At 43.3% G+C, this 14,513-nt stretch overlaps 1 protein-coding gene across 1 annotated transcript; it reads right to left on the reverse strand.

Moving 5' to 3' along the window:
* Nucleotides 1-12,336: 12,336 nt before the first annotated feature.
* Nucleotides 12,337-12,585, reverse strand: TMEM256 (transmembrane protein 256; the record flags this gene model as incomplete). Its single annotated transcript, XM_014450772.2, is given in 3 exon segments — nt 12,337-12,420; nt 12,422-12,569; nt 12,572-12,585. Coding segments are annotated over 3 exon segments (246 nt in total), but the record flags the coding sequence as incomplete, so codon positions are not given.
* Nucleotides 12,586-14,513: the final 1,928 nt, after the last annotated feature.

Consider the following 14,513-nt stretch of genomic DNA (forward strand, 5'->3'; position numbering starts at 1 on the left):
TAGAACTTGGGCCATAAGCCAGAAACCATTGATGGCCACTGAGGGCCACCTCTGGGAGGCGGTGTTGTGACAAGGAAGGTGGTCTCTTTCGATTTTACATACTTAGAAAAGGAATGTAAGAAAGTGTGAGCATGGTTGTTTTAAACTTCTTCCAATATTTCTTTCTATTTAAGTATTTTTATTGGTTTCAGAGAGGAAGGGAGACATCAATGATGAGAGAGAATCACTGATCGGTTGCCTCCTGCACACCCCACACTGGGGATCAAGCCCGCAACCAGGGCATGTGCCCTGACCGGGAATCCAACCCTGACCTCCTGGTTCGTAGGTCAATGCTCAACCACTGAGCCACGCCTACCGGGCTTCTTCCAATATTTCTATACTGAATAGATATTACTTTGAAATCAGAAGACTAAATAAAATTCTCCTGATTGGGAATATCTCAATAGGAGGGTGGCATGAATAACTTTTTAAAGACTCAATTTTAAGGCTATAGTTCTGTACTGTGTTGAGAAAATCAAGCCTATGCTAATCTCTCTACTATATGAGAAGTCTTAGGTGTGAAAAATAAAAAGACCAACAACTCAATAGAAAAACGACCAGGACGTGAACAGACAGTTCACAGGGAAAGACCAAGTGTCCCTTACACCCAGGTAAAGAGCTTAAGCTCCATCATAATAAGAGAAATGCACATTAAACTAAGGTGTTACCTGTCATCTATTGGCAAAAATCCTCAAGTTTGATGACATTCTGTTGGCAGGTCAGAGGGAAAGCGTTGTCCCAGTGGTGGCGGTGTGAAATGCTGCAGTTCCCTATCAGATTACTCACTCTGAAGTAGCAGTCTCACTTCTTGGAAAACACAGTGCCCATACGCTTGCACATGTGCAAAATTATATGCACAATTCTGATGACACTGTTTTAATGCTAAAAATGGCAGCAACCCAACTGTAAAGACAAGTTAAATACACGATGGTGCATCCACACAGTGGAACAGGATTTGCTGCAAAACAGCATGAGGTAGATCAGAGATCGCCATTTATGGTTAAGTGAGAAAGCAGCATGTATGGTTAAGTGGACCCTATAGAGAGTATGCTGTGTTTTGTGTAAAAAGGGAGTTGGGGGGGGGGGTCAGGGGAGGTGTGGATATGAATATGCATTTGCATAAAGAGATACCAGACGGATTTAAAAATATATAAATGGAAATGGTGGATAGGGGCAGGGGTAGAAGTAAGATTTCTCATGTTTGCTTTTCTATATCATTTTGACTTTTTAAAACCATGTCAGGGTATTACCTGTCTTCAAAAATGGAATTAAAATCAAACAGAAGAGGGGGGTGGCACAAAACTATCTCAGTAACAAGAACATGGGTCAGTACAGGGATAAGGGTGGAGAGGGTGCCATAGTTTCCAACAGCTATGTTATGGGATTTCGTTTAGATTGTTTATTCTCTGTTTCACCTCAACCTCTGCAGATATTAGTTGAGAAATAATAACTTACTTAATAACATAACTGGTAGCTCAGTTGGTTACAGCATCATCCCCATGTGCCAATGTGTGGGTTGGATCCCCAGTTAGGGCACATACAAGAAGCAACCAATGATGGCATAAGTAAGTGAGTAGAACAATAATGCCTCTCTTTCTTCTCTCTTTTCCTCTCTCTCTTCCCCTGCTTTATTTCTCTCTCTAAAATTAATAAATTAAGAACTTGAGCTTAAAGTAATTCTTGGTATCACCTCTTTAGTTGAAGGTGCAAACTATAGTATCTGGTCCCTTAGTTTCTTAATTGACTTTGTAATTGTTCCATCTTTATTCTTTGCGATATGATTATAGTGAATTATTACCTGAAGGGCAGCCCAACGAATACCCACAAAGGGATTTTTCATGCACAGAAACTCTACTGTTTGCTGCATTGATAACAAAAAGAACTGAGGGACCGACATGTTTAGAAAGGTTCAAAAAAACAAAGGCAAGCATATCCCTTTAAAGATGTTTTTGCCAAATTTAAACTTGGAACAAAAGCTATTAAGTAGCACGTTGGAGCTGAAAGAGTCCATATCTAAGCCACCCTTTGTTTTCAGGTGACTTAAATGTCATCTCAGAGACCCCATAGCCCCACGCACCGTTCCCCTTAGAGGGAAGCATGCTTGGCCAGTGTGTTGAAAGCTAATTCACTGATTTTACCAAAATAATTCCAAACACTCATTTCTGCCTGGCAGGTTTAAGGAGCATTGGGGAGGCTGTTGTGGCTGGAGGAGAACCAACAAGAGGGAGAGCAGGTGAGGTCGAGGGGAGATGGTACAGGGCCTTGTAGATGCGGTACCTGGAGGTTCCACCTGGGGAGAGAGCGCACATGGAAGGGGAGGAGGCTCCAACTTAAAGACCCAAGAAAGGAGACTGAGGACTGCCAGGGTCATAGGTGTTTGGGTGAGGAGCGTATAGAGTGAGGAAGCCAAGGAAGGAAACGAGCATACGCATATTTAATATTATCTAACAGTCCTCTAAGTGAGTTGACTATAATATTTCCAGATCTATTCTTCATTTATACCGTTTCTTTCTAGACCTTTACGTTTTCCAAAGCTTTTGCCCATTTTTAAAGCTAACTGATGATTCTGCTCAAAACCTTATTATTTATATTTCCAACTTTAATCAGAACATAATAAGAGTCAAGAGCGCCATGTAGAAATAGTAGTTCCCTATTTCCAGCCAATGCGGCCATGTTTCTATCTGAGCATTTACCTCAGAGCCACTGTTGCTGATGCAAATTGAGATGGAGAGGACTGAAAAAGGAAATGTGGGGTGGGGTGGGAACCAGGTGGAGGGGAGCTATGGGGGGAATAAAAGAGGAACATCTGTAATAATCTGAACAATAAAGATTTATTTAAAAAAAGAAAATGTGCAAGGGATGTCTTTAGAGAGTTTCTATTGTTTATAAATCTGTGAGAATGCGTTGGGCTACCAGTGGTGGAGACAGTGTGTGTACCCAAATCTTGTTCTGTATCTGCACAATCTCATGGCTCTCTGTTCCCTCCTATGACCTTGAGACCTTGGAGCGAGAGGCAGATCAGACTTGTCTGACTTACGCCTATCAGCTGTAGTCTGATTCATCACTCTCTTGTCGCAAACCAGGCTGATACAAAATTAAATTATGCAAATATCAAAAGTCGAGGGTTTTTTGGACAGATTCTATCTTTCTGTTTTACTTTGGATACATTATTCCTCTTGATCAACTTGATATCCTGAAAAAAATTATTCTGAAAAATCTTTAATGTGAGAAGTTTAATATGAACCTTCCAGGTATATCTCTCTGATGTTCAAGTCAATCAAAACCCTTTATATTTCATTTGAATTTCTAATGTCAGTGCAAAATTGTACAAAATTAGAACCTGATTTATTCCTGTTTTCTCCCCCATTTCATCCCATCTGCTAATACACCCTCAAGCAAAGAGTGCAATTGAGAGGTTGAAAGAGTCCATTGTCTAATCTACCCTTTAAGTTTGAATCAAAACAATGTTTTGGTATATGCAATGAGAACATGAAAAAGAAACAGAGGCTAGCTTCAGAGCCACTATAATGCATTCATATCCTTAAACCACTAAAAATTTGAAATAATTTGCTATGGGTTCCCTTCACAAACTTCTTAAAACTCATCAAGTCACTGATGGAAGCTTATTGTGAAAGTCTATCTGAGAGCCTTAGGCCATCTACTTTGTGTTCAAACCCTGAAGTAAATGTCCCATGAAGTCACTACCCTGTTACACAGCTACCTCAGTTAGAGAGGGGCATGATTTCAAATAGCATCCAGGAAATTCTGAGTTGACATCTGCACGATATTTGGAGGGGTTCTATTTGTTGGGCAGCCCATGTTTCAGCATGTGAAACTTCCAGGCAAACTATGTTCAACTGAAAAGGAAAGGAATGATTACATCAAAAGAAGGAAGGATTCCTGTTGGTGCTAACAAGCTGAGCTACTCTTGGCTCTATGCAATGGTTACTGATTCCATCTTCAGGTAGAGAGTCAGTCCATAATCATGAGTCCTTTGGTCAGGATGCCTGCTTTCCTGCAGGATTTACAAACAATGATTTGTAAAACAGTGTTGATTTTAGCCCAGTCCACAGGTCTGGCCCAGTCAAAAGATTCAAGGAACAAGACATGCAAGGCAGTTCCTCTGGAATAGCTGGGTTTATGCCATTTTTCATAACTACGACTAAGAAATGTTTTTCACAAAACATAGTCCCAGTTCATTTCAGCTCAATTCCCCCATCCCCACATCACCTCCCCCATTACACTTCCTCTGTTGGGTTTCATGTAGTTTGATTAGCATCAGCTCTGACATTGGCTAACTACCTACCTCTTTCCCAGTATAAACTCCAGCTTCTCTAAAATGGAGGCAATAACATTTTCCTTCCAGTAGGAGTGACATGACGAAATTTTTAAAGATAATGATGGAAAAGTTGACAAAGCGCTATGGAAACATGATAGTTTATTTAGATACCCATCGGTTTGCTGTCACTGAAAATGTCAGTTGAACTAGGGAAACTAGTTACTTATCAAGATTTGCGACCACACTTCTAGTGGTTTTAAATACTAACTCATGTAATTCTCTTATCAACCTTATGACGTGTCCCCAACTTTTAGAGGGGGGAAATGAAGCAAGTTGAGCATAGACACAGAGCAGTAAGTGGCAGGGTCAGGATCTGAACCCAGGAGTTTATTTATAGGATCTTCCCATTTAATGACTATGCTAAGCCACCTTGAGAGAGAGCCCCTTTTGTAACCGGACCAACAATGGGTCCATGCTGCCTCTCACTACAATGAGGCAGAGACAGGGTTGAATCATATATGAGTGTTTATTCTAGGACTGCCGGCAGCATGGGAGAGCAGCAGGTCAGCCCCAGAAATCTGCTCTGCAGCCCCCCATAAGCCAGCTGTTTATATAGCAAAGCACAAAGGAAAAGTAGGCAAAAGGACAGGGGTCTTCAAAAGGCTTCGTGATATGCAAGGGCTGGGGTTACATGGGAAATAGCCAGAGGGAGTGCCAGGTGGGCAGTTACCAGGTAAGCAGGCTGGAGGTCTGCAAAGGCCTGCGGGTGTGCAAAAAGCGCTGGGGATCTTCAAAGGGCTGGTGACTCTGGTTTCTGCAGCATAATTAATCTTTCCATGATAATAGGCAGCTCCAAACGGGGAGGAAGGGCTGCATCTCCAGGTCAGCTCCAGCCAGGGTAGCATGTGCCTTCTTTAATCAGAATAAAACAATCATGGTGAACAGAGTGGATTAATATTTCTTACAATACTAGCAGGCTCCCCAAATTCTATGGTTGCCCCCCTTGAACTTTGACTATGGCACTCATGTCAACAAGTTTAGCCCTAAGCATACAGAAAATCCCTGGAGAAGTTAAAGTTTTCATCCAGTAAATATTTATTGAGTGTTTACAATTTCTTTGCCAGGCATTATGCTAGATGCTAGGACTGTAGAGATAAAAGACATGGTTCATGCCCTAGAGGAGTTTGTCGGAGAGGTGGGTGATATAAACAGGGAGCCTCTGATAAGAGGCTACTTCCTGTCCTTTCAGGTCAATACGAGTAAGTTGAGTCCAAGAAAGTCCCAGAACACCTACCTTTGGCCAGCCTCCTAAACTCCTTCTATTTATATGTCAGAAAAGGAAGCAAAGGAGACTTGTTGAGTTAATAACTTAACAAATAGAAATGATTCTGGCCAATTCTAAAGCAGGTCCACTGATGGGCCTTGGTATTCCCTACTTCCCACAGACAACAAAGGTTCCAGGCCAAGCTGTTAGCATTGCTCAGCTTCTGAGGGCCTGCTCTTGACACCCTTGGGATACCCTTGGTACACGCTTGTTCTGGAGGGCATGCCTCAGGCCCACTTACCATGCAGCCTTTTCTACAGCTACCATGATGGAGAGGGCACCGTGGGAGCTTCTCTTCCAGGTTCCAAGCAGGAAACAGGGCACCAGTCCCTTCTAATTTGCAGAACCCAAGTCCAAGGGGCTGAAGAGTAGGGCCCCTTCTGAGACCCACACCAGTGACTGACTCCCCCTGGTACTGTCCTCCACAGGTCACCCCCTTCCCCAAATCAGAGGACTCTGACTTAGTGGCAAGAGAGGGGGAAGGGAAGGAGCTGATTGGCCTTTTATTCCAGTGTCACACCAGGCCTTCAGGTGTGGGCCTCGTCTTAACACGGGGTGAGTAACGCTGAGCAGACGCCTTGTGAGTCAACTCTTGACTCACTTGAAAATTGGCCAGGTGGTTTTTCGTCTTGCGAGATTAACATATTCTACCGAATCACAGCAGAAATTCCGGGTACCGCACCCTGAAAGAATACTATCCTGGGAAATGTCTGTGTTCAGTTTTCACGTTTGTTTAATTTTATCAAGCCTCACTACCTCATATGACTGTCAAGCACTAAATTCTTACATCTTAGACTCCTACCTTCCACAGTGAGCAGTCCCACTCATTTTATGACTTTGCTGTTGATGTATCTTTCCCTCCTAGGCACAGGGGTTAGCAACCCACTCTCCACCAAGGTCCAGACCAGTGGTGGCATCATGACGTGTCCCAAGGGTGATCTAAGGACAAAGGACAGGCCTGCTACTCTAACCTGGGCCTGCCAAGGAGCAAGCTTCAACCTGTGTTCCCATGTTGTTCAACAATCTTCCTGAACCGTAGGTAAGTTCATCCCGAAACAATTGAAACGATCCAAGAAAATCTGCAAGGAGACATTTTCCAACCTACCTGCTGTCAATAAGAAGCCAGGTGCAGTGACCATGACAAGTACCTGCAGCACATGACAGTGATCACATACACACCGTGGTGTTTGCTATTTTGCTCCTCTGCTCCACCCTATCTTTCTGGTCTGGTCAATGAGTGACAACAGGGAAGTAAAGGGGATTCACTCTCAAAGACTAAGACTGACCCTCTCTGGATGCCATATCTTTTTTTTAAATGATTCTTCATATATACATGTATTTATTTATTTATTTATTTATTTATTTATTTATTTATTTCAGAAAGGAAGGGAGAGAGAGAGAGAGAGAGAGAGAGAGAGAGAGAGAAACATCAATGATGAGAGAGAATCATTGATCCGCTGCTTCCTGCATGCCCCCTAATAGGGATCGAGCCCGCAACCCGGGCATGTGCCCTTGACCAGAATCGAACCTGGGACCCTTCAGTCCAGGGGCCAGTGCTCTATCCACTAGGGCTAGATGCCATATCTTGACCTAGTTACTGTCACTGTGGTCTTGTCTTCAGGAACTAAAAGATACCAGTTCATTCCTTTAATTGTCTTGTTGACATACCAAATATTTAAATGCTTCTAAATGGAGAATCTGTTCTCATGTGCCACAAAGGCACTAAGGGAAAGTCCCCGTAATACAAGTGCCTTTCACCCGAGATGCGATGTGTGACAGTTAAGCAGCCAAAGGTGAAAAGACAAAGGTCCCCAGATGTTATGGGTAACACACTAGTTTAACTTCACACACTGTACTTTCCCTTCCCAACTCAGTGGAAAAATACGGAGATAACTAGCAACTGAGAGATTCGTGTGCTAGCCACTGAGGAATCTGTATTGTTAGACACATGCACTTCATCCGATCCTCGCTGCATGAAAAAGCAACGCCAACACTTGTAGGGTAGCATGCCCGTTTCTAGATGAGAGTTACAATTGGGCAGGAAATAATAATACTGAATAATACTTAGGACAGGCTGAAGAAGCTGAACGCTTAAAGAACGTATTCTGGACTTTCTCACCTGGATACTAACAAATAGGGAACACTATATATTTAAGAATCTGAAGAACCAAAGGTGAGATATTTTATGAAGAACCACATTTAAAATAAAACCTTGCTAAAGAGGCAACAAAGAAAATTATAGGGTAAGAAAATGACAAGAGGCCCTATATTCCATTTGTTAAGAATTCTCGTCTATTGTTTTACTTTTCTCTGTTTTTAAAATGACTTAGGTACACAAAATGGGCTCATCATAATCCTTGGTTTATGGCATATCTTGGTTGATAGTTCATCCTTGATTGTGCTTGGGCCCATATGCCAATATGTTTGAATGTATTTGAATAATTCAGTGATCACCTGTGAACCAACCACACACCCAAGGACTAGAACTGTGACCCTAACAACTACTAACATCCACTCTTCCCCAAGAGTAACCACTATCCTGAGTTTATGTTTATGATTCCCTTGCTTTAAAACATGTTTTATTTACATATTATTTAGTTGTTTTTTTAAAACTTACCCATTTTTCTGTTAACTTGCCCAGTCTCCTATCCATGAACATTTGGTTTATTTCCAGATTTTAGTTATCATGAATGGCACTGAGTTTTTGGTGTTTTATAAAATGGTTTCTGGTATGCATGGACAAGAATTTCTCTATAGCTTATAGCAGAGGAATTACTATGCTGTAAAATATGAAAATGCTCGACTTCCTGAGATAATCTGAACTACTTTCCAAAGTGGTTGTTCTAATGTCAACTTTCACCAAATAATAGAGAGGTGATTGTTGTGCCCAGATTTCAAGATTCCCAAGAAACCACATCAGGGAGCCAATTCGATGCAAAAGCATAAGAATCTGTATTTCAAGTTAACTTGGGCTCCCCATCCACCAGGCTCACCGACACCAAGGCAAACCAAGTGGCTGAGCGCGCGAACCCCACCTCAAGACCGGTTATATAGGGGGGGTTGGAGTAAGGGGAGGAGAAAGAACTGTGCTCTGCCGCCTGGGTGTGGCTAGCAGAGTAGGACGTAGCCCCTACCCTGGGGCAACCTAGCCCTCGCCCTTTCAGTGATCTTTTTGATCCACAGTCTCTCCATATTTGGTATTGTCAAACTGCTTCGTATTTGCCAGTAGAATAGATGCAAAACATCACATAGTTCACTTTCCTGTACCTCAGGTGGATCAAATTTTTAAAATTTTACTTTTCAGTTATAGTTTACATTCAACATTATTTTGTACTGTAATGCCAGTGGTCTTGATCTGGCATCAAGAAGGGTTCAGGAATCTGGAGAAGGTGCTGTGCGTAAATTAATCAAGAGTCTAGAGACGAAACATCATTTTGGAAGGCATTTTGGGGGCCAGAGGAGCTTGGCTAAAGAAACCAAGTTCTGCCCTAACTGGTTTGGCTCAGTGGATAGAGAGTCAGCCTGTGGACTGAAGGGTCCCAGGTTTGATTCCGGTCAAGGGCATGTACCTTGGTTGCGGAAACTTCCCCAGTGGGGGTTGTGCAGGAGGCAGCTGATCAATGTTACTAACTCTCTACCTTGCTCCCTTCCTCTCTGTTAAAAAAAAAATCAATAAAATATATATATATATATTTTTAAAAGATTCCTTTAAAAAAAAAAAAAAGAAACTAAGTTCTCCAAGTTCTCCTTGTTCCAGGACCCCTTGCTATTTATTAACACAATTTGTCCTAAGGCGAGGTAGATATACACATCAAAGGGTAGGGTTAGGTATACAGTAGGCATTGTTAGATTGGGGGAATTTGCCTACAGCTGTTCAGGTGTTTGGCCAGTACGAGGCAATAACATGTAAATTGAAATGCCCTCAGCTGTCTGGCAGCCAGCAATCATTTATGCATCCTTTTCAGGTTTGGGGAAATGCCCTCCGCCATTTCCAGATGATTCAGCCCCGCTGAACTGCTGGAACTGACTTCCGTCAATACTGGTTTCCGGTGTACAGCATAGTGGTTAGAGACAATTGTTTACTTTACAAAGTGTTCCCCCCAATATTTCCAGGACCCACCTCGCAGCATACACAGTTATTACAATATCTTATTACTGACTATACTCCCTGTGTGATACTTTTACATCCCAGTGACTATTTGTAACTATCAATTTGCACTTCTTAAATCCTTCACCTTTTTTCACCCAGTCTCCCAACCTCTCTTCCCTCTGGTTAATATTTTCCCTTAAATTATTAATTAAATCCTAATTAAATTAAATTAATCCTAAATTTTGGCCTAATTTAGTGTTGATTGTCTTTTTAAATAGCTCAAAATTGCTTCTCTCCTTTTAACCAAAGTTGCCCAAATATGAAGAATTATTCCTTTTGTTCATCTACTAAGGATGAATATATTTGTTTACTTTTACTGAAATTTGTTAATGTATTCAGATCAATGCATATAGCCTCTTTTCCATCTTCCATTTTGCACAACAAAGACACCCAGAGCTCAGGTCCCCACATTTACTGGTATTTTCTCTTCACAATGCTGCTTGCTAAGTTTTTTCTGTCTGCTTTATTAACCATACTTTCAACCATTCTCTACTTAACTTGTAATTTGACATATTTTTAAAGTATGCCCCTCCCATTGATTTGTCCTTACAATCCTGTAGTTTCCAGGTTATTTTTTTCTTCTCTGATATCTCTGATGTTTGATGCTGTTAATAATATTAATGTAAAAAAGCATTTGTTTCTTCTACACTGATATTGGAGAAACAATAAAGTTATGAAGTTAACAGGTGTTTTAATAGGAAAGTATTTTGTTGTGGTGGTTTTGTCTTCAAAGGTTTTCACAAAGACTTAAAGGTTTATAAAAGACTAGAGGCCCAGTGCATGAAATTCATGCACTGGTAGGGTCCCTAGCGGCTGCCGGTTGTGGGTACTCCCTCCCTTCCCCTGGGCCGGCCCTGCCCCTGGTCGAACTCCCAGACGAACTCCCAGTCGAGGGGACAATTTGCATACTACACTTTTATTATATAGGATGGACAAAATTATCTGGTGAAAGTTGCATCCACTGACCTCAGGCTAGGGAAAGTGGGTTTGATAAAGACTTCATACTTGTTGGGGTGTTTGCATCTTAAAAGAGGAGGCTGCAGAGGCAGCTATGGAAGGTTTGTGTTAGATGTCATTGGAGGGAAGAGAGTATCCCTATATTCCCCCATTTACATTTTGTTGAACCTCTGTTGTCTGGGGGAATATGAAAAGGAAGAGATCCTTATACTGCTTATTATAGTGCACATCACACTGAATGCAGTGATTTGTTGGTTGTTCCTTCCAAGGCTAGAACCATGAGTTCCTCCAGCCAAAGGCCCTGGATTACTGATCTTTTCATCCCAAAGGCCTCGAGTAGTGTCTGGCCCATGGTTCATTGCAATAAATGCTTGCTGAATAATATTTGGAATATTAAAAATATTTTCCATGTGTTTTTTTTTTAATTTGGAGGTTAAAATTTGATTTTCCAGTGCTTGTACATGAAAGGTGTTTATTCATAACTGTAGGGATGACATTCTAATTTCTGAAGAGGAGGACCCAACCTACAAGGTATCGTAGCCTTGGTCATAATGAGGGTCAATTTTCTCTTCTCTTGTCCTTTAATGTGTATCCTGGATGCACTAACCCTCCTGCATGTACCTCTTACCTCCACCACTGGGGGTCAGCACAGATGATGAAATCAATGCCAGGAGTCCACATCTTGCAGGATCCCTCCACACCAGTTTTATGGCACAAAATGACCCCTGGCTCGTTGAAACATTATTAAATAGCCACCATTTGGGGCTTTAATTTTCTTAGGCTGCATTCCTACGGCAGAGTCTCATCTGCTAAGTGAGAGCTTAGTCTAAGGCTCCTTCCAGCTCTAAGATTAATGCTCCCAGGTTGGTCCTCGGCGCCACCCACCCTGATTTTGGTGTGTTTATTGTTGTTGTTTTTTTAAAATATATTTTATTGATTTTTTACAGAGAGGAAGGGAGAGGGATAGAGAGTTAGAAACATCGATGAGAGAGAAACATCGATCAGCTGCCTCCTGCACACCCCCTACTGGGGATGTGCCCACAACCAAGGTACATGCCCTTGACTGGAATCGAACCTGGGACCCTTCAGTCCGCAGACCGACGCTCTATCCACTGAGCCAAACTGGTTAGGGCTGATTTTGGTGTTTAAAGTGTGGAGATAAATAGTAGATGACCAGCTTCACCTGCAGGTCACTAGTGGCTGAAGCCTCAGGGTGGAATTAGGTGCCTGGAAGAAGAGGCCCATGACCCCATTCAGGCCTCTCTCATTGCATGGTGACACTATTTCCTTTCTTTCTTTCTTTTTTAAAAATATATTTTCATTGATTTCAGAGAGGAAGGGAGAGGAAGAGCGATAGAAACATCAATATAAGAGCGACTCATTGATTGGCTGCCTTCTGCACGCCTCTCACTGGTGATGGAGCCTGCAACTCAGGTAATGTGTCCTGACTGGGAATCGAACCATGACCTCCCTGTTCATAGGTCTATGCTCAACCACTGAGCCATGCCAGCCAGACTCCTTTTCTTTCTTTTTTAAATTTGTCTTTCTGTTTTAATCTTCTTCTTGCTTCAACTCTGAAGAAATTACCCAGAAATTAAACACAAGGAAACTCTATGAGCCAAAGCAAGCCAGCCCAAGAGTGGCAGGCTCCCTCCCATAAGGGCCAAAGTCAGTGCTGGGATCCTCGCTCCGAGGCTGGCAGTAAACACTGGTGCAGAATAAGGTGGTTCCAGAGGCCAGGAGTAGCCAGCTCAGAGGGGCCTTCTGCAGTGGGGCACCCTAACAGGCCAGGCTGTGGAAGGAGTGGTGCTTGCTGGCCTGTCAAAGGGCTCCTTCCTGTAGGTATCCAGGACCTAGGAGCTCTGAGCCGTGCAGGAGGCCAGTTGGAAGCCCTGGCGACAGAAAGTGGCCCATGGCCTGCACATGGCTATGGATGGTCTGTAACTCCATTTTCTGAAGCTTAAATCTGGGAAACGGTCTGACTAGAGCAGTGGTTCTCAACCTGTGGGTCGCGACCCCTTTGGCGGTCGAACGACCCTTTCACAGGGGTCGCCTAAGACCATCCTGCATATCAGATATTTACATTACGATTCATAACAGTAGCAGCATTACAGTTATGAAGTAACAACGAAAATAATGTTATGGTTGGGTCACAACATGAGGAACTGTATTTAAAGGGCCAGAAGGTTGAGAACCACTGGACTAGAGGGATGTTTATGAATCTCATGTCAACAATTTGAAATGGGGATTGTCCGGGAAAATCTGGTGGACACAGTCCTCAGCCAGTGGTAAAAAGGGGCTCTTTGCAATTTTTCTTGTTCACTGTAATCTTTGTTGTCAAAATTAGTAACAGCTTTTTGCGTCTGGTCTGCTTCCCTTCCTTGTTCATTTCCCATAAGCAGCTTCCTCCATCCTACCTCCCAACAGGCCACAGTTAATTTGGGAAATTTTAACCATTAAAGCGAGATTTTGTAAAGGGAATTTGGACGTTAAAATAGAGGAAAGAGCAAAGGGACCACCTTCTCAAATTAAAAAACAAACCAACCCCCAAACAAATGTGTGGAGAAGAGTTTCACCTCAAGAAAGTTCTTAAATGGTTGTTGATGCAGGACACCAGGGAGACTGTGCCGGTGACGTGGTTGGACTTGTTACTTCCCAGGTCTGTCCCTTTCTTCTTCCCAGAAGCCCTGAAAACAGAGGCAGGACCTGGGTGCGGGTGTTTTATTTGGGAAGTGATTCCAGGACGCAAGAGCCAGACAGCAGGGGGCGTGAGACCGGCGAGGAGGACACGCAGAGGGGAGGGTGTGTTAGCGAGGTTGCTGCCATGAGCAGTGGGCTTGTTTTCTACCAGGATCTTAAAAGCTTTCCAGAATTGTCTATGTGAAACAATGGTAGGTTTGAGCATTTGCCTGCCTGCTCCTGTCCTGTATGAGTTGAGGTTTTGGGGCTGCATTTGTGTGTGGGGGGGGGAGGGGGGGTGGTGGCGGTTATGGTGGTGGTAGGAATCCTACAATGTTGGAGATGGTCTGGGGCAGAGCTTGAGTTTGAGGTAGGATAGGATGCTGGCAGCACAAGGAAACTACATTTCCCCGGAACTGTCCACTGTGGCTGAGGCTGAAGTGGAAGGTGGGCTGAGAGGGTTGAGCAGTTGACTTGGGCAAGAGGACCCCTGCCTGTACCCTGTGCTTCAGAGAGCACCTCTCTGGTCTTCCCCTGATTGTACCCCTTCCTGCCTGGACCTTGCTCCCTCTGTTCTAGACCAACTCTGGGTACGCAGGGCCCTGTCCACATAGCCGTGAGCCTGCATGGCATCTCCCTGGGGTCCATCTTCAAAGGGCGGGCTGTGCTTGCTCAAAGGGTACACAGGTGCTGCAGTGTGAAGTGGGGGGAGGTGTGTGGCTGGAGTGTGCATGGGGCTTCGGGGTCCACACAAGGGGATGGGAGTCTCCTCAAGTGAGGAACAGAGTAAAGGGAAGGGTGTTGCCCAGGGTTGGGGGCCAGCTCTCCCTCTGTCAACACGTTGTTGTACCAAGGAGTCTGAGAATTCTAAATTCAACCACAGCCTTTGGGAAGTTAGGAGAAGAGAGCACTTAAAAAAAAACACACACACAAAAAAAACCCAAAAACAAACCAAGATAGAGAAGTCAGGCATGAGAGAAGTTTGGAACCCCAGTTTTTCCTTCCTTCCTTCCTTCCTTCCTTCCTCCTTCCCTTCCTTCCTTCCTTCCTTCCTTCCTTCCTTCCTTCCTTCCTTCCTTTCTTTC

The sequence above is a fragment of the Myotis lucifugus genome, unplaced genomic scaffold (assembly GCF_000147115.1).
Source record: "Myotis lucifugus unplaced genomic scaffold, Myoluc2.0 scaffold_3668, whole genome shotgun sequence".
NCBI classification, from domain to species: Eukaryota; Metazoa; Chordata; class Mammalia; order Chiroptera; family Vespertilionidae; genus Myotis; species Myotis lucifugus.